General features: G+C 57.5%; 2 protein-coding genes across 5 annotated transcripts in view; one reads left to right on the forward strand and one right to left on the reverse strand.

Annotated features, from left to right (window-relative positions):
• On the forward strand, nt 1–15,882 carry LOC112907067 (transient receptor potential cation channel subfamily V member 6). 2 transcript variants are annotated; one of them, XM_072762833.1, is made up of 17 exons: nt 1–60; nt 545–623; nt 796–1,335; nt 9,374–9,471; nt 9,619–9,741; nt 10,107–10,244; nt 10,480–10,578; nt 10,683–10,858; nt 11,210–11,356; nt 11,436–11,648; nt 11,939–12,025; nt 12,125–12,201; nt 12,444–12,609; nt 12,975–13,041; nt 13,415–13,683; nt 14,713–14,819; nt 15,109–15,882. In XM_072762833.1, exons 3-17 carry the CDS (start codon nt 1,208–1,210, stop codon nt 15,386–15,388), a joined length of 2,175 nt encoding a protein of 724 aa, XP_072618934.1. In that variant the 5' UTR covers nt 1–60; nt 545–623; nt 796–1,207; the 3' UTR covers nt 15,389–15,882. The 2 variants fall into 2 exon arrangements, with proteins under 2 accessions (XP_072618934.1, XP_072618935.1); XM_072762834.1 differs by lacking the exons at nt 1–60; nt 545–623 and having other exon boundaries at nt 821–1,335; nt 10,112–10,244.
• EPHB6 (EPH receptor B6) overlaps nt 13,957–19,054 on the reverse strand; it is a 17,397-nt gene continuing 12,299 nt past the window's right edge. For all 3 annotated transcript variants that reach the window (XM_072762831.1, XM_025982232.2, XM_072762832.1), the window contains 9 exons: nt 18,929–19,043; nt 18,614–18,666; nt 18,310–18,429; nt 17,933–18,180; nt 17,509–17,682; nt 17,146–17,295; nt 16,707–16,900; nt 16,428–16,583; nt 13,957–16,319 (listed from right to left, as the gene is read on the reverse strand). In XM_072762831.1, the coding sequence (XP_072618932.1) occupies nt 16,211–16,319; nt 16,428–16,583; nt 16,707–16,900; nt 17,146–17,295; nt 17,509–17,682; nt 17,933–18,180; nt 18,310–18,429; nt 18,614–18,666; nt 18,929–19,043 (1,319 nt within the window). In that variant the 3' untranslated portion in view covers nt 13,957–16,210. The remainder of the gene's footprint in view (nt 16,320–16,427; nt 16,584–16,706; nt 16,901–17,145; nt 17,296–17,508; nt 17,683–17,932; nt 18,181–18,309; nt 18,430–18,613; nt 18,667–18,928; nt 19,044–19,054) is intronic.

Here is a 19,054-nt window from a genome sequence, read left to right on the forward strand (position 1 = left end):
TTTTGTTTTGTTTTTTAACCTGTAAGATGTGGACAATAATGCCCGCCTTGCAAGCTCAGTGTGAGTTTACAGGGGAGCATTTAGCTGGGCCCAGCAGGCTGGAGGGGGTGAACCCCTGGGGGAGGTTGCCAGAGAACATACTTGCCATACTGGGGGCATATTTATACTAAAAAAAAATTCTTCATTGTTTATCTGAAATTCAAATGGAATGGGACGTCCTGTATTTTATTTGGTAACCCAATACATATATGGCATGTTGGGGGAGTGTTCTAGAACTCGGGGGTCGGGGGGGGGTCTATGAAGTCCAGGGGGCTAAATCCTGCCCATGGCTCCGCTTTATGCCCTGGCCCCTGAGCTAAGAATGGCTTATACATCTCTGAAGGGCTAACAAAACAAAACAAAATAAAGCCTGTGTGTCAGAGACCATATGCCTGTAGGTGGTTTGCTAAACTTAACATATCTTCGCGTCCTATCTGGCCCTTTACGGAAAAGGTTTGCGGGGCACCCTGGGTTTTCTTTGTTTATACCACCTATTCTGGGCCAGGCTAGAGACTAAACCGCAAGGGTGAAGGGAAGCTCAATCTCCAGGAGGGCCAGGCACAGAGAAGACCCCAGGGAGAGAGGTGAGCTCCACTCACTCCTCTATCCCCTAGGCCGGCCTGACTCCTCCTCTCCTCCCCTGCTCCCCTCCTCCCTCACCCCAGGCCCTCAGGCTAGTCTGACCTGTCCCAGGCCTTTCTATAAAAGGTCACCAGGTGTCCCAAAGTCCAAGGGAGGCCTCTCCCCTCTTTGAAGGCCTCCCCTTCCTGGACTGGCCTGGGGGCAGGGAGAGAGACCCAGGTGTGGAAGGAGTTGAAGCCAGGCCGCAGATGCAGGGCAGGTCAGCTGGCCTGTCTCTTTAAATCTCAGGTAATTTGGGAGGAGGGAGGGAGTGTCTGCGGGCTCCTGCTCACTCCCAGGAGGAGCTCCCGAGGAGGAGCCAGAGGAGGGAGCCCCAGCTCTGCGGAGGGTAAGAAACTCCGGAGCCCTCTGCAAGCCCTGCCCTGGCGCCGCACGGAGACTCGGCGGGGGACCCGGAAGGCAGGAGACGGGACCTCTACAGGGCGAGGGCAGGCCGGCCCTTGAGGGGGCTGATGTGGCCCCTAGGCTGAGTCCGTTTGGGGTCTGGCCTCGGCCTCAGCCCCCCAAGGAGCCGGCCCTGCGCTCTATGGGGTTGCCGCTGCCCAAGGAGAAGGGGCTCATTCTCTGCCTGTGGAGAAAATTCTGTAGATGGTTCCAGAGACAGGAGTCATGGGCTCAGAGCCGAGATGAGCAGAACCTGCAGCAGCAGAAGAGGTAAGCCTCAATCTGCTCCCTCTGCACCCCCCAGCGTGTCCCTCACCCCCTCCTAGCTCCTCCTTTCTCCCCCTTCCCCCTCCTCCCCTCCTCCCACCCCATTCCAGTCTTTGTCTGGCATCTCTATCTGAATGGATTGTGTTTCTAGGCCTGGCTCCTTGGGATCATTTTGTCTCAAAGGTGCTGGCCCTGTGGGGTTAGCACCCCAGGATGTCAGGGGTAGAGGGGAGGAGGCTGGCAGGGGGGCACAGGTGCTCACTATCTTTAAGATCCTATTCAATTATGCAAGCCTCTTGTACTTCCCTCTGGGCCTTGGAAAGATCATGGCATCATGAAACCACCACCCCAGAGGTGCTGGTGGGTCCGGACAAAGCCTGATATCTACTCCCTACCCCTAGAGCAGTGTTTCCTGCAGAAACATGTAACACATACATGTACGCATGTAGACCTGTGGGAGTGAATGAATGAGGCAGGAAGGGGCCGCAGATGCCAGTAACCACAGAAGACAAAAATGTGACCATGGTTGTCATTCCTGTGCACGATCACCATCACCAGCCATTGCCCAGGGCCCTGCTGGGTGCCAGGCACATGCGGGGCAGGGGGTGTTATGGAGCCCAACAAAGCTGGGACCCAGCCCTGGGGCTCAGGACACTCTACTGGGGAGGGGGGCATGGTGAGTGCCCGGGCGCAACACCAGAAGTGCTCACCCACTCTCTCATTGGAGCTGAGGAATTTGAGAGGCTCTAAAGTTTGAGCCCCAAGGAGATTGCACTTGTTGCTTCCAGCCCCTGAAAATGTCCCACCCCAGGAGGGAAAGGAGAGGAGAGGGAAAGCTTGAGGCCATCCCTGGGTACGATGCCCTCTCCAAAGACTCTCTGGGTCTCCCCACCAGATGCTGGCACGCTGGCAGGAAGGCCCCCCAGGGTCCCTAACTAAAGGCAGATAATCCATGTTGATTCATAGAGGAAAGCGCAGGGTTTTTGTATCTGAGGGTCTTTCTCCATCTCCGAGAGCAGGGGCCCGCCCGAGCCTGACTGGGAGTGCCTGTGTTTCTTCTCCCTTTGCCCCAGGATTCAGCACTGGCTTCCCCGACTCTCACACCAGCCACCCACTTCTCTCCCCCAGGCCTGGGAGAGCAGGGGCTGAGCGCATGTTTGGCTGATGACATCTTAAGGCACAGAATGGCGCTGTTGTTGGAGAAGAGGCCATCCCTGGTTCCACCTCTCCCTTCCCACTCAGGACCCCGGGGCTGGGGGAGCCAGACACAGAGCACAGAAAGGCTCGGGGCTTGGAAGGGGCAGCAGAGCTGCCCTGTGTGCCAACGAGGCCAAGGCAGAGTGAAGGACCGTAGCCTGGCTGCTTCCACTGTCCTTTCTGCCCCTAGTTTTCTCAAGACCATCGAGTGGGCCTCCTCTTGCAGCCTCGGTCCTGAAGGCCCGATGTTGCCACATTGAGGGATTCTCCTCCCATCCTGATCTCCCTGCCTGTGTCCACAGTTTCTCGGCCCCCCTCCTTCCCACCCAGAGCCTGGAGTATTGATCTGCCTCTGAGTGGGCACTCCCAGGAAGGACACTGAGATGGCCGGAGCGGAAGTGTCCCAGGCTGCGCGGTGAACCTTAGGGAAGACTTGTAGGCAAGTAGGTAAATAGGGAACCATGCAAGTGAGGACAGTAGTGATGGGTGAGGAGGCGGGCTGATGGTGGAAAGCCGTGAACAATGTAAGGAGCACCTACCTTATCTTCTGTAACCCCAAACCTATGGGAGTCAGGGCCTGCTATCCCCCCGAAAACAAGGCAGGCCCGGAATAAGCAAGTGCTGAAGTCAGGATTCAGCCAACAGCTCAGAGAGGGCATCTGGGTGGAGTTGGGGGATTCCATGAGGGTAGAGAATGGTCCAGTGAGAGTGGAAGACTTTATAGGTTTGCCAAGATGGTCAGGAACCCAGCATCTCTCTCTCTCTCTCTCTCTCTCTCTCTAGCAGATGAGTCTTGGGTCTTCGCCTCTCTATGCTTAAATCCACATTGTCAGACCCAAACTGAACCACTACCTTTCTCCTATTTCTTCTTCCGCTCTCCCTGGACCTTGAATTGTCTTATTTCCTGAGATCCAATGTATCAACTACTCACCGAGCATAGAGCGCTCTGCTAGATTTGCAGAAAATGAACGTGACATCCCTGCTCTCAAGCAGCTCACGGTGCTCATGGACATAATGTACCAATGTGCACCTACTTGGGTGACAAGTGAGCTTGGGGAGTGTCCTCACCAAGAAGGGTATAAGCGAGTGTCGTGAGAGCACAGAGGAGGATGCTGTGGTATCTGCTTCTGCCTGGTGTGGGGTGTGAGGTCCAGCTCCCAGAGGCCCACACCCGACCCTGTTGCTGCCACCTTCTCCCTCCCACCAGATGCTGGGAGGGCAGTGATCACTGGAGGTTTGGAGGATAGATACCTGTATAAGTACATGGGAAGTGATGTGTCTGGAAAAGTACGCTCTGGGGCTCTCCGGTATACTGGGACCCCTGGCCTCAGTAAGTACAGTCAGACAGGCCTACTTGCAGGCACATGTGCTGGAGCTGCAGCAGAGAAGGCAGCCTGACTCCAAGTCTGCAAACAACCACTACCCCCCACCCCGCCCCCCCCATCCCCCAGCTCTGGCTTCCTCCTCTGGTTGCCAAGAACCTGAGCTGGCGGGAAGTGGCCCACGCGTGGCCAGTGCATGCCTCCTCCCCACACATGACTGCTCTTTCCTTCATCTGTGATCAGTCTTCTGGGCTCCCCCTGAGAAAGACTGGAAAGAGCCATAAAACTAGAAGAACCACATAACTGAGTGGTAGGAGCCTGAGGCTACGTTCCTGGCCAAGCCTTCTGCTTGTAACTGCAGGATCTCCTCCCAGCGATTCGGTTGTGCTGCCTCAGTTTCCTTTTCTGAAAAATGAAAGGATCCTTTGGTCTGTGTCACAGGGTTGTAAGGAGCAAAAGGGATCGTAAGGGAGATGCTGCTTTGGAAGCTGAAAAGCACATTTAACAAATGGGATTACTGTGATGAAAACAGCCACGGTGGTCAAAAGGCTATGCCCGATGTTGGCGGGAGGTCAAGGGACTGGGCATCTCCTCCTGGCAGAGCCATTCGCACCGGGGAACCTGTACATGGTGTGAGCCCTCCCCTTCCCAAATGGCCCGCTTGTCTGTGGGGGTGCTTGTGTGGAGAAACCAGTGGCACCCATGCCCGTGGACACAGCCCCCCGTGTCTCTAAGCCCTCTCCAAAGCCTGATCAACACAGAGAACTGGGACAGAGAAACGGCCGAGGGGGTCCTGGTGCCAGCTCTGAGTCTGACTTGTTTGGCCAGGTCGCCTCGGGACTCTGGGCCTCTTTCTCCATCTGTAACAAGAACAGATAGACCAGATTTCTAGGAACTTTCCGGCTCTAAAATTCTGATTTGAATTCTCCTCCAAGGCACTCTGGAGTCCGTCTTGTTTCCAGCAACCAAATAGAACACTCTGCCCGTGCGCACACAGACATGTGCACATCCGTGTGCACATCCGTAAGGAGGAGGAGGAGGAGAGGGGAGGACGGAGTGTAGGGAACCGGCAGAAGGAAGTGAGACAACCTGGTGTGGTGGCCCAGGGGGAACTGCAGGGGGAAGATCAGGCCAGGGACTTGTTTACCCTATAAAAAAAAAAAAATGGGCTAGGGTTTGCAAGTACAGTTTTGACCAGTCTTACATTGCACTAAATCATGCAAGTTTATAATTAATTGTCCGGCGAAATAAAACATTCTGAATCCCGAAAACAGCTTCCACCCCGCTAGAGTTTCAGCTTTTCTCTGTAATTTCTTTTTGCGTCTCGATCCGTGAGTGTTTAAAAGGCTTTACTTTTTCGTTTTCCTCTTAAATATTTAATGATGTGTGAGCAAACACAGAGAGGGGACTTCTCATTGTTTTTAATGTGAAGAATCTTTTCTTTAAAAAGATGGTTGGTGAATAATTCTACCTGTAGGTCAGTTTCCCCACCTTGGCAGGATGGAATAATTCTTCGTTACAGGAGGCTGCCCTGCCTAAGATGCTTTTTCTTTAATTTTTTTGATTATTTATTTATTCACGAGAGACACAAAGAGAGGGACAGAGACACAGCAGGCTCCATGCAGGGAGCCCAACATGGGACTCGATCCTGGGTCTCCGGGATCATGCCCTGGGCTGAAGGTGGCACTAAACCCCTGAGCCACCCAGGGGTCCCAAAAATGCTTCTTTTTTTTTTCTAAGATTTTATTTATTTATTCATGATAGACACAGAGAGAGAGAGAGGCAGAGACACAGGCAGAGGGAGAAGCAGGCTCCATGCAGGGAGCCCAACGCAGGACTCGATCCCGGGTCTCCAGGATCACGCCCTGGGCCGAAGGCAGACACCCAACCGCTGAGCCACCCAGGGATCCCTAAGATGCATCTTAAGAGCATCCCTACCCTCTCCCCTCCGGATGCCAGTAGCACCCCTCCGCCCCCCACCCCCAGTTGCGACAACCAAACATGTGTCCAGACATTGCCAAGTCCCCTGGGGAGGGGGAAGGGACTCCCCCCTGGTTGAGAGCCACCATTTATGAATTAGAGATTCCGGCCAAAATATTAAGTATTCTACTAAACAAAGTAAAATTTTCCCCTGGAAGGGAACGAGTAATATTTAACCGTTCAAACCAGGACATATTTTTATCAGTATCTCTTCTTCCTGGACGAAGGAGGTGTCTGGCTGAGACCTGGTGACGATGCGTAGATTTTGCTCCAGATCTAAACTTCTGGGCTGGGGTGCTATGGGAGGGCCTGCTTGTATCTCGGGCATGAGTCTGTGGACGAGTCAGCTCTTGTGCCTTTTTTTTTCTTTTAATAAATTTATTTTTTATTGGTGTTCAATTTGCCAACATACAGAATGACACCCAGTGCTCATCCCGTCAAGTGTCCCCCTCAGTGCCCGTCACCCAGTCACCCCCACCCCCCACCCACCTCCCCTTCCACCACCCCTAGTTCCTTTCCCAGAATTACAAGTCTTTCATGTTCTATCTCCCTTTCTGATATTTCCCATCATTTTTCTCCTTTCCCCTCTATTCCTTTTCACTATTTTTTATATTCCCCAAATGAATGAGACCATATAATGTTTGTCCTTCTCCGATTGACTTATTTCACTCAGCATAATCTTGTGCCTTTTTTATGGGTCCCACGAGTAGTCAGGTTTTGGGGGGTCAACCCAACAGCCAAGAAGTTGACTGAGGGCTTCCTCTGCTGCTCCCTTGTGGCCCTAAGATGCCATTGCACGTAATGGCTCTGCTCCCCTCGGAACCTATTCATCTACCCTGCCCTCTTTTTGGCTGGATTCTGGAGTTTGCCACCCAGAAGGGACCAGTTCTCCACATACTTCGCTGGGCTGGGTCATGAGCTGATTCTTCACCCAGAGTGTAGTCTGACTGGGGTTGCCAGACAAAGTACAGGACATGGAGTTACATTTGACTTTCATATACGTGATGAATAAGCTCTTAGCAGGAGTCTGTCCCAAATATCATGTGGGCCATAGTTATATTAAAAACTATTGGCTGTACGTCTAAAATTAAAATCTAACGGAGCATCCTGTATTTTTATTTGGCAAGCCCAGACGGACAGTAACTCCATCCTTCCCAGGCCACAAGGGCAGTCGGCAAGGCAAGAAAAAGAACACATAGGAATGGAGGCTTGTGGGGGACATTTGTGGGCTTCAGAGATGTGTGGGGACCAAAAGGGGCGTCTGCAGGCCGGCCACCAGCTAGCCTCCCCACTCATCTTAGGAAGCAGGGGGCAGAACTCTGCACGTGGGTTAGAAGCCTCCTTGGATCCAGTTCTAACTTTGCCATTAACTTTAGTCAAAATAGGGCACCTGGGTGGCTCAGTGGTTGGGCGTCTGCCTTTTAGCTCGGGTCATGATCCGGGGTCCTGGGTTGAGTCCTGATGGCAAGCTTGCTTCTCCCTCTTCCTATGTCTCTGCCTCTCTCTGTGTGTCTCTCATGAACAAATAAATAAAATCTAAAAAAAAAAAAAATTAAAAAACCACAAAACTTTAGTCAAAATAGGGCATAAAGCTCATTGAAGGAGGGCAGAGAAAGGATATAAAGATGAGAAAGTGACTGACCCCTGCTCTAAGTACCCCTAATGCAGAGGAAGAGACAGTATAATCACAACACGCAGTGACAGACGCAAAAATAAAGGACCAGAGGATAGTGTGGGAAACTGCCTGGGGAAGGTGTGTATGTGTGTGTGTGTGTGTGTGTGTGTGTGTGTGTGTGTGTGTGTGTGTTGGGGAACAGAGTGGGCTCTAGAATATTTATAGAGGAAGGGTTTGGGCATATTGTCAGAAAGGGCGGTGGTGGTGGTGAAGGGGGTGTAGAAAATTTGCTTTGCAGCTGCGTTTGTGTATCAAGCACACTGTTTTTTCCTTAGATTATGTTTGCCTGAGGTTGGCTTAGGGGGTGGCCGATGGAGATAATAAGGAGGGGCAGTAAAGCCAAACTACCTTCTGGCACTGCTACAAACTCATTCATTCTGCAGATAGTGGGAGAGTGTCTGCCCCACGCGGGGCACAACCCTAGGCACTGGGATCACGGAATGGACAATGACCAGGGCGAGGAGGAGGTGCTGGGTTCCAGGTGGGAGGAGCGTTCGGTGCAGGCTTGGGGAGAATGAGGTGTTCTGGGGGTGCTGAGGCCGGAGCATCAGGCATGAGGAGTGAATGGGAGGAGGAGAGAGTGGAAAGGCAGGTGCACAGAGGCTTGAAAGGACTTCCGTGTTCCTTTTATGTGGGCATTTAAGGGCCGACTTCTCTGAGCCAGGATGGTATTGCCATTTAGAGGGGGCACTTTGGCGGCATGCAGAAGGATGGACTGGGGGTAAGGAGCACGTAGGGAAACTAGTCGGAGTATTTCGGTAATGAGGGGCAGAACAGAGAATGAAGAGCTGGACTGAGGAGGGTCAGGAGGGACGAGGCGGTAGGGACGGGGGGTGGGGGAAGAACACTCAACGTTGAATTGGCAGGGCCTGGTGGCCGCCCATGTGGCATGGGGGTTGGGGAGCTGGGGCCAATGTTTGGGGAGGTGTGAGTCTGGTGCTCATTCCTCCTCTCCTGATCGCCCTCCCATCTCAGCTCCTGGAGTTGGTTTCCTGCCACCACCAGCACTTCAGTGCGCGAGTCCCATTCACATAGTTCCTAGCTGGCCGTCTATGGCTAAATGGTCTTAGTTCATTTAGCTCCCATAAAAAGACGATGGCTTGGGGCCAAGAGAGAAATGGAATAAAGGGGGCCCCATAGGTCTTAGACCCATACGTCTTAGTTGGGCTAAATTTTGATTATAATTTAGGTTTTTAGTTCATTGTAGGAATAAAATTCAAGAAGGGATCTGGTGAGTCACAGAGGACGACTCCCCCCCCCCCCAAAACAAGTGAGAAGCAGACAGGAAGTAGGAAGAGAGTATATACTCTGACTTAGGGTCAGAACAAAAGGATCTGCTGTTGCTTTCCGATTGAGCTCCGAGGATGCTGTTGTCGGGAGGAGAGTGCCAGGATCAATGGGCTTTGCTGAGAAGGTCTAGAAAGGAGAGCATCGCTCCACCGGAGGACACCTGCTGGCCTCCACGTGTTGACTTGCTTCACAAATATGAGGGAGGAATTCCTTGTACCCTTAGTCCATGAAAACAAGGCTTATCTTGGGGGGTAATCACAGGGCACTTAGTGAAGCTAAGCAGGGTTGCTCCAGAGGTCAGCAGGTCAGGAGGTGAATGAGTACTTAAGTGAAACTCCTCCCCTCCATGCCCCATGTGCACAGATAACACCTTCACACACATTCTGGCCCCAGCCCCCAGGGGAGGGGAAGCCGGTCCTGGTTCTCCCCTACACACACAGAAAGGGGGGGAAGTTGGCTTGGGTTAACTAACTGGAAGTGCTCCTGTTTGCATGTGGGGGGGGCCCTGCCATCACCCCCTTGCTGCACAATGGGGCATGCTCAGCATCGCCCCCTTTCTGATCCCATTCCCTTGTAGGATCTGGGAGTCTCCTCTCCTTCTGGCTGCCAAGGAGAACAATGTCCAGGCTCTCAGCAAGCTACTCAAGTACGAGGCCTGTGAGGTGCACGAGAGAGGTAAGAGGCAGAGCCCTCACACCCGTCAGACCCCCGCCCCCACAGCTCCCAGCCCAGCCCAGGCCCTTCTGCTTTGGCCCCTAAGTCCCTATTGTCACCAGCCCGGCCCCAGAGAAGCCATATAACTGGGCTTTCTGTCAATGCCAGGAGGCATGGGGGAGACGGCCCTGCACATAGCAGCCCTCTACGACAACCTGGAGGCCGCCATGGTGCTGATGGAGGCCGCCCCGGAGCTGGTCTTTGAGCCCATGACATCCGAGCTGTATGAGGGTGAGGGACCACGGGGCTCAGGACGGAGGGAAGGGGCGCCCCGCTGCATATTTCCAGTCAGTCTGGGGTGGATGATTTGGGGAGGGAGTCTGAGACTCCTGCTTCTCATGCTTCTCTATCTCCCTTGCCTCCTGGCCCCCTCACTGCGCCCGGTTAGAGCACCAGGCCCCTGCGATGCAAGGGGTCTAGGATAGGGAGAGAAGGCAGCAGCTGGCCTCCCTGGGGACCTGCAGGCCAGGGGGGTCCTCCCCCCCAACCCCCGGGCTCAGGCTGCCCCCGGGGAGGAGGACGGGGTGTGGATAGGGGTGGGACCCTGGCAGGATCCTGGGGACAGGCCCCGTGACTGAGGGCTCTCTCCGGGCCAGGTCAGACCGCACTGCACATAGCCATCGTGAACCAGAACGTGAACCTGGTGCGCGCCCTGCTTGCCCGCGGGGCCAGCGTCTCTGCCAGAGCCACGGGCACCGCTTTCCGCCGCAGCCCCCGCAACCTCATCTACTTTGGTGGGAGCAGGCCCGGGCTGGGAGGAGGGGCGTGGGGAGGGCCCAGAGCAGGGGAGGGTGGGCTGAGGAGGGCTCCAGGCCTGGGGAAACAGTGGCCCAGAGCCAGTCCTCCCCAGGGCGCTCGCTCCATCCCTGCCCCTGGTGGCGCTGATGAGTGTCACCAAGCCCAGAGCTGAGATGCGGCCGGTGTCCCTCCCACTGGGCACCTGTGCCAAGGAGCCCCGTGTGTCCACAGGGGAGCACCCCCTGTCCTTCGCCGCCTGCGTGGGCAGTGAGGAGATCGTGAGGCTGCTCATCGAGCACGGAGCTGACATCCGGGCCCAGGACTCCCTGGGTGAGAGCCAGGCTCGGGGGGAGCCGGGGTGCTGGGGGCCGGAGGGGCAGGGCAACGGCAGGGCCCGGGGTGCGGCGGCCCTGTGACCCCGCGTCCTCCCCCAGGAAACACCGTGCTGCACATCCTCATCCTCCAGCCCAACAAGACCTTCGCCTGCCAGATGTACAACCTGCTGCTGTCCTATGATGGGCGCAGGGACCACCTGCAGTCCCTGGACCTCGTGCCCAACCACCAGGGCCTCACCCCCTTCAAGCTGGCCGGCGTGGAGGGCAACACCGTGGTGAGGGACACTCGGCGGGCCCCGGGGGTCCTGCTTCTCCCCGGCTCCCCCGAGGGCGCCCCGCGCAGCCTCAGCCTTGGGCATCCCTGGCCGGGAGGCTCTGAGAAGGTCCCCCCGGGGTGTCGGCTCTGGTCACCCAAGTTCTGGTCCCTCTGCCTGTCCTTGTCCTCGTCCTTCAGATCTTTGTAGGGTTGGTGGGGAAGACGGGTGAGCAGAGACAGGGGGGCTCGGGCAACGGAGGTGGGGCCCGGGGTCGTTGGGGCCAGGGGTGGGGGGCAGCAGCCCTCCCAGTGGAGTGGCTCCCGCGGCCGCTCCTCACCCTGACCCCAGGCTCGCACCGTGTCCCCTCAGATGTTCCAGCACCTGATGCAGAAGCGGAAGCACATCCAGTGGACGTACGGGCCGCTGACCTCCACTCTCTACGACCTCACGGAGATCGACTCCTCGGGGGACGAGCAGTCTCTGCTGGAACTGATCGTCACCACCAAGAAGCGGGAGGTAGGGGCGGTCAGGTCAGAAAGCAGCCGGGGAGTGCGGGCCTGGTCCGGAGCCGGAATCCAGTTCCTTCGTCCCGCAGGCTCGCCAGATCCTGGACCAGACCCCAGTGAAAGAGCTGGTGAGCCTCAAGTGGAAGAGGTACGGGCGGCCGTACTTCTGCGTGCTGGGGGCCCTGTACCTGCTGTACATCATCTGCTTCACCATGTGCTGCGTCTACCGCCCCCTCAAGCCCAGGACCAACAACCACACTGGTCCCCGGGACAACACCCTCCTACAGCAGAAGCTCCTCCAGGTGAAGCCCGAGGAGCCGCAGAGCTTCGGGGCCGGCTCGGCTCCCTGCCCTTCCACAGGCCCGCACCGTGGTCCTGTTCTACGGCCCGTGTTTCTCCCCTCACCCAGCTCCCGAATACCCAGGCATGAACCCAACAAACAGTCACACGGAAACACACGTGGGCTCCAAGAGCAGAGCCTGGGCTGGCCAGACCTAACACAGATGCCCTATGCGCGGGACGCTGACGGGTGCCCACGGGAGGGGGCAGGTGCACGGACGGCCTGCAGCCTCTGACCATGTTTCCCCCTCAGGAGGCCTATGTGACCCCCGAGGATGACATTCGCCTGGTGGGGGAGCTGGTGACCGTCATTGGAGCTGTGATCATTCTGCTTGCAGAGGTGAGAGGGGGGCAGGGTGGGGGACGAGGCTGCCTGCCCCAGGGATCCCGCCAGAGCCCCAGGCTACAAGTGCCTTTGTGTCTTCCTGGCCCTGCACAGATTCCAGACATCTTCAGGGTGGGGGTCACTCGCTTCTTCGGACAGACCATCCTCGGGGGGCCGTTTCACGTCCTCATGTGAGTCTCCTTTCTCTCCCCCCCAATCCTTTCCCTCAACTCCCTGGATTCCTGACCCCTGGACAATCCCTGGAGAAAACTAACTCGAGGTCCTTCTCCAGTGGCGTGTGTGGCCTCGTGTACTGAACGTGCGAAGGCCAAATCTGAGTGTGTGGGTGTTGCGTCCCCCAGTCACTCCTGCTCTTGCGTGCCCAGGATAATCCCCGTCTCCTCTCACATCCCCGTCTGCTCCCCACCCCCAGCATCACCTATGCCTGCATGGTGCTGGTGACCATGGTGATGCGGCTCACGAACACCAATGGGGAGGTTGTGCCCATGTCCTTCGCCCTGGTGTTGGGCTGGTGCAATGTCATGTACTTCGCCCGAGGATTCCAGATGTTGGGCCCTTTCACCATCATGATCCAGAAGGTCTGTGCCTCCCCCCAAGCTTTCTAGAGCAAGGTGCTAGAGCAGGGGCTGCTGCAGACATTTCTGTAAAGGGCCAGATGACAGATTCGCAGGCTTTGCAAGACCACATGTAGTCTCTACTGCATATTTTTTTTCCTTTCCTCCTCCTTCCTTTGGTTTCCTCAAGCCTTTAAAAATGTAAAAGCCACTCTTAGTTCTGTAAGGACTGTACTCGAACAGGCCAAGTAGACTCGGTGTGCACCGTAGTTTCTAACCCCGGGAGGGAGGAGCTGCTGGACTTGACAGGGTTCGACGCAGGAGAGGCTGCAAGGGGCAGCCGCTCAGGGGACCCCTGAAGAAGTATCTTCCTTCCCTCCTCCCTTTAGATGATCTTTGGCGACCTGATGCGGTTCTGCTGGCTGATGGCGGTGGTCATCCTGGGCTTTGCCTCCGGTAAATCACGGGTCTGGGATGGGGCCCTGGTGGGGAGAGGTTGGAGGAGCCCGGGGAGTCCAGAATGGCTGTAGAGAAACCCGGGGGAAGGTGGGAGCGAGGGCCAAGACACAGGGCTGTAGGGTCTAAGGATGGAACGTCCCTCGCAGGTGAGACAAAACGGGGAGTGTTGTGGAGACGTGGCTCTGGGGATCGGGATAAGCCACACTGAAAATAAGGGAATATCAAAAAAAAAAGAAAGAAAAGAAGGGAATATCAGAACCCAAAGTATGGAGCCACGGGGGGCGGGCCTGAATTGGGCAGCGAAGGGCTGGCCGTGGTCCAGCCATGTATATGGTTGCCATGGTAACTCTCCCCCCCTTGGGTGGAGCAGCCTTCTATATCATCTTCCAGACAGAGGACCCCGACGAGCTGGGCCACTTCTACGACTACCCCATGGCACTGTTCAGCACCTTCGAGCTGTTCCTCACCGTCATCGACGGGCCTGCCAACTACGACGTGGACCTGCCTTTCATGTACAGCATCACCTACGCTGCCTTCGCCATCATCGCCACCCTGCTCATGCTCAACCTCCTCATCGCCATGATGGGTGACACTCACTGGCGGGTGGCCCATGAGCGGGATGAGCTCTGGAGGGCCCAGGTGAGCCCCTGGCGGCTGGGTGGGTTCATGCCGGGTATTCCCTCCCAGCCAGGGACCCGGCTGAGCTCACACAGAAACAGGATATTTTGACCCGACATATGTTGACATGGTCACTGCACGGTACACCGGGTAACGCGGGGTGTACAGAAGCACGGGATTGGCAATCCAACAGAGCAGGACTTGAGTGCCTGGAAAGAATTCCTCCCAGTTTTCTCAAAAATGAAAACCTCAGGCTTTTCTAGGAGAGTCAACAAGAAAGCAACCGACAAGAAATAAAGCCAACGGTGGCTAAAAGTGCATTTAGTAAATTAGTCTGTAAAAAAAACGTGACCCAGAAAAATCGGACAGGTTAAAAAAAAAAAAATGCTACAAAAACTTCCCAGAGTAGCAGCAGTCATCCTCAGTCAGATCGTCACGATGGAGACAGAAGGCCGTTCGATGAATCAAATCGTTTGAAAATATACTTAGAAAATAATTTCTCTCAACAGAATTAAAAATGAAAACCCCCCAAATTGAATGGCACTTAACTGTGCTGTGTAGAAAACAGAGTTAAAAGGCCCTAAATTGGCTAAAGGGGATTTGCTCGGGAAAATATGTTTTCCATGCAAATGTATTGATATTAGATTTCTCAGGAGGATGTTAGCATTTATAAATGGCCTTTATGTCTGTGGGGTCAAAATATCCTGTGGCCCCGAGGATCCCTTTCTGTTTGCTTTGCCCTCCTTCCTGTCTCCTTGGAGCGAGGTCTCTCAACCTCCTGCAGCAACGGCGTGGATGTCAAGTCATGGAGCAAAGAATTGCAGGACTTGGGTCCCACTGACTGTCTCCCGCAGAAGAGGGTCAGCCAAGAGGACACCACCACCCTCGCGCTCGCTCAGGGTGTTGTTGGTCCCTTCTTGGAGACCCCGAGCCCCTGCGTTTCCGACCTATTGCTACGCTGTCCTTCCTCTGCCCCGCACCTTCTCCTCTCCCCATCCTTCCCTCCATCTGCACCCGACCCCTGACGGCCCCTCCTGTCCCCACGCGCAGGTGGTGGCCACCACGGTGATGCTGGAACGGAAGTTGCCTCGCTGCCTGTGGCCTCGCTCGGGGATCTGCGGGCGCGAGTACGGGCTGGGGGACCGCTGGTTCCTGCGGTGAGTGACCTTGCGCCCCTCTGCTCAGACAGCCTCCAGTTGGGGGGGGTGTGCCCAGTGACCTGTGTTGACCTGAAGTCCCCACACTGGATCCCCGCTGCTAAGGGAGCCCCCCCCCTTGCCAGGTGCTTGGGGCTGGAACCCGGCCCTTCCCTGTGCCCACACCAGGTAGCTGCACAGGAGCAACAAGGCCAGTACCGGTGGGAGGGGGTGCGCATAGGACAGAGGCAGGGTCCCCAGGACCAGCCCGTCCACCCTCGGTTGCCTCTCACGTCCTCCTTCTGCACAGGGTGGAGGACAGACAGGATCTCAACCGACAGCGCGCGCGGCGCTACGCACAGGCCTTCCACAGCCAGGGCGCCGACGACCTGGACAAAGCCTCAGAAAAAGGGCAGCTGGGCCACCCCTTGGGCCTCCACCTGGCCCTCCCGACCCCCTCAGTGTCCCGAAGTACCTCCCGCAGCAGCACCAACTGGGAGAGGCTCCGACAGGGCACCCTGCGGAGGGAGGTGCGGGGCCTGGCCAACAGGGCTCTGGAGGACTGCGAAGGCTGGGAGTACCAGATCTGAGCGCTCGCACTCCACTGGGCCATCGGGCCCCTGCAGCTGCTCTCGGCTCCCTGGGGCCATCAGGGCGCAGAACCAAGACACCCAGAGGTCCAATCTCCCTCCCGGGTCTGGGGGTGGGTGGGAAGCAGAATGAACGCCCAGGCACGCCGGTGGCAATAACTGCCCCGGGATCCACTGCTGGGTTCTGCTGCTCCCCCAGCTCTGGGGCGATGGGAAACCACGGAGGGCGGTGGCCCTGGCCTTGCCCCGAGCACGGGGCCGGGGGCCACCCAAGCACTCTGCACTGTCAGAGCAAAGCACTTTAAGGACAGGCTTGCCGTCTCTACCCCAGTGTTACGGTGGGAAGGGGAGACCCCTTCCCAGGGTGCTCCAGACAGCTGGGAGGGAGGCTTGCGGACACGAGTGAGGGGGCGCAGGTACCGCTTTGGGGGTGGGGTGAAGCCGGTGGAGTCTTGCCACCTTCTACCTTCCAATAAAGTCACTCCCTGCTCTGCGCCCCGTGCATTCGGCTGGGTAGTGTCGCCTCTGGCAGTGGCCCCGCGCTCCTTCCGTGGCCTCCTTCCCAGCCCTTCCTTGCAGACTGAGGTCTCACTACACCTCCGATTTGCAAAGTTTCTTCTTTCCCTTTAATGCGGGGGAGGGCGGAGGAGGGCGGAGGACTAGGGAGTGAAGCGTCCAGAGGGTTGGGTGTTGTGTGGCAGGCGTGCCTCTCTCACTGAGGCCAAGACAGAGATGGTCTCTGGCGTTCCAGGTGTCGCTCCTGGACCCGAGTGCCAGGGCAGGGACAAAGGCCTCCCGAGCTCACAGCTGCCCGCCCAGGCCTCAGACCTCCACTGAGCCCAGCTCCCTCAAGTGCTGCCGCAGGAGCTGGACGTTGTGCAACAGCTTCTTCTGGTGGCCAGCCAGCGTGATGCCCAGGGCGGGCAGGTCTCTGGTGGGGAAGGAGTGGGTCAGGTCTGGGCCAGCTCCTCTGAGATCCCAGGTGGGACCCCTTAGCCTAGGGCCCAGAGGGACCCCCACCCCGGCCCTCCCTGCTTACTCCGAGCTGAGCTGAGCCACATCACTGAAGGTACAGAGACCAAACTTGGAGAAGTTGTCTTGGTAGCACTCTAGTCCGATAGCCAAAAGCCAGGCCTGGGGTGAGTCCAGAGAAGGAAAGTCCAGGGCCACAGGGTTCAGGAGGGCCTGGGAAGGTCTAAGTGGGGGAAGGGGGGGGTGTCAAAATCTCCCCTTCGTCTTAGCCCCCTCTCCTCAGTTCGCTTTCCGGTTTGCATCTACCCTCCCTGGTTGTCCCGGGCTCCAGCCCCAATCTCCAGACCTGTCCCCAGGGCCCCCGTCAGCCTGCAGAGTGTCTGGCTTTCGGATCATCTTGTCAAACGCCGCCACCAGCTGGTCAAAATGAGGCCTCTGGGTACGGTCCTTCTGCCAAGTGTCTAGCATGAGCAGATGTAGTCCAGGAGGACAGCCTGGAGGTGGGGGAAGCCGGAATTCCTGCTCTATTGCATTTAGCACCTGGGGGTTAGTAGAAGAACATGGTGATGGGAAGAGATTGGTGGCGGAAAGGAGCATTCGTTAGGTCAGTGGGTGGGCTGGGATTGGGTGGAGCATGCGGTTGGAGGGGGGGAAGGAAGCCAGAGAATTTAGAATCTGAGCGGATTAGAGAACTAAACTAAGAAGCTGAGCATGGACAAGCCTGTGAGGCTGGTGGGTTGGGAGGATGGGGTGGGGAGCCAGCAATGTCTGCGTCAAGAGCTCACCTCCTGGTCACTCATGTCCCAGTAGGGCCGCTCTCCGTAACTCATCACTTCCCACATCACTATCCCAAAGCTCCAGACGTCGCTGGAAGTCGTATGTTTTCCGTGTGCAATGACCTCTGGGGCCGCCCAGCGAAGCATACAACCTGGGCCCTGGGGGCGTGGGGGGGAGGGTGAGAAGCAACGATAGCAATCACTGCGGCCGCGGTCACACGTGTCGAGCCGGGATGTCTGCCCAGGGTGCCCTCCTGGATGGCGCACAGGCGGGTTCCACTCCGTCAGATGCCACGACACGCCAGCGGCGGTGGGCACCCCGGCCCCCAGTGCCCTCTGGAAAAGCCTGAGCCTGCGGGGCTGTGCTCTCACCTGAGGACTGCGGCCGAGACGGGCCACTTTGCACACCAGGTGGCTGTTCACCAGCACGCTGTGGGCAGAGAGCGCGCGGTGCACGAAGGCGAAGCTGGACAGGTACTGCATGGCCGCGGCCACTCCCCGCTGCATGGCCACCAGCTGCAGGCTGCTGAACTGGCCCTCCCGCTGCTGAGGGGCCGGGGGCAGAGGTCAGCCAGCAGCAGCCAGGGAGGGGGGACCCCCAGCTACCGCATGCAGACCTCAGCACGGAAGGGCAGGGGCGTGGGGAATTAGAAGATGGCCTGGGAGTGAAGGAGACCAGGGGAGGTGGCAGCAAAGACAGAGGGCCCTGTCCCCTGTCTCTGGGACGGCTGAACGGCAAAGCTCCCCGGACCCAAGGCCCCCGCCCGCCCGCCCGCTGCCCCCAGGCCAGACCGACCCTGAGGAAGCTGTCCAGGGGGCCCAGCTCCATGAGCTCCGTCAGCACCATGAGGGGCCGGCTCTTGGTGACCACGCCCTCCAGCCGCAGGATGTTGGGGTGCTGGAACTGGCCCAGCACTGCAGCCTGGCCTAGAAAGGTCATCTGGAGGCTCTCGGCGCCTCCAGCCCACAGGGCCTGGATGGCCACAGCCTGCTCCCGCCGTCCCCGGGGCTGCAGGCGGCCCCTGCGGACTTCTCCAAAGGAGCCTGGGAGGACAGGTGGAGGTCAGGGGGTATTGAGGAAGGACATGGGCTCTCGGTGTCCTGCCATGTTTAGGAGCGATCCTAAACGCGGGGCTCCGGTCCCTCCCGTGCCCTTCCTCTGCCCCTGCACACCTGCCCCAATGACCTCCTCGATCTTGATATATGCAGGATCCACCTCCCGGGTAAATTCTCGGATGGCCTGGCAGGGGTCCTCGTATGTGGAGGGATCGATGTAATACTTCACCCCAAGCCCTGTAGGCAAATGGGGTGCCTTATGCGTGGGTGGTACAAGGCCAGGCTGCCCATACACCCCAGCATGCCCGCCCACTTACAAAGGCAGGGCCGAGGAGTTCCTCTCGACCTCAGGGGAACCCAGCCTTGCCCGCTGTGCTCAGCCCCATCCGAGAGCACCCCCTTCCCGATCCCGATCCCACACCTGGGCTGCTGTACTGCTGCAGTTGCTCTGTGTAGCCTGTCCCACGCCGCTTCCTGAGGACAAACCAGAGTCCTGGAGTGACATTCCCACTTTCCCCCTTTCGGCCCCCATGTGCACCACTCTCCAGCCAGGCATTTGTGGGGTGAGGGCTGCTGGATCCCTCCTTCCCGCCTCGCACCGGCCCAGGGGCAAGGGCCTGGTGATGGGAAGTGGGCTCTGGGGGGCCGGGGTTTCTGCAGTGGGCTTCGGGGCTGCCACGATGTGGGGTTGTGCTGCGGGGTGAGTGGCGTGGGGACACGGCTGGGAGGGGCTCACCTCTGGAAGACCACGGCCAGCACGGTAATGGCTGCCAGCAGGAGGAAGGCCAAGGCCCCCAAGATGGACCCAATTACCAAGGAGAGTCTCTCCGGAAGCTGGGTGGACAGCTCACCTGAGGAACCA

Source organism: Vulpes vulpes, chromosome 7 (genome assembly GCF_048418805.1).
Source record: "Vulpes vulpes isolate BD-2025 chromosome 7, VulVul3, whole genome shotgun sequence".
Taxonomy (NCBI): domain Eukaryota; kingdom Metazoa; phylum Chordata; class Mammalia; order Carnivora; family Canidae; genus Vulpes; species Vulpes vulpes.

What these genes read in the sequence shown, in the direction of transcription:
- LOC112907067 (XM_072762833.1), top strand. Translation starts at nt 1,208, where the DNA reads ATGGGGTTGCCGCTGCCCAAGGAGAAGGGGCTCATTCTCTGCCTGTGG. An exon ending in CCGGGCCCAGGACTCCCTGG is followed by an intron (nt 10,579 to 10,682) that starts GTGAGAGCCAGG and finishes GTCCTCCCCCAG; the next exon opens with GAAACACCGTGCTGCACATC. An exon ending in GGGCCGTTTCACGTCCTCAT is followed by an intron (nt 12,202 to 12,443) that starts GTGAGTCTCCTT and finishes CCCCACCCCCAG; the next exon opens with CATCACCTATGCCTGCATGG.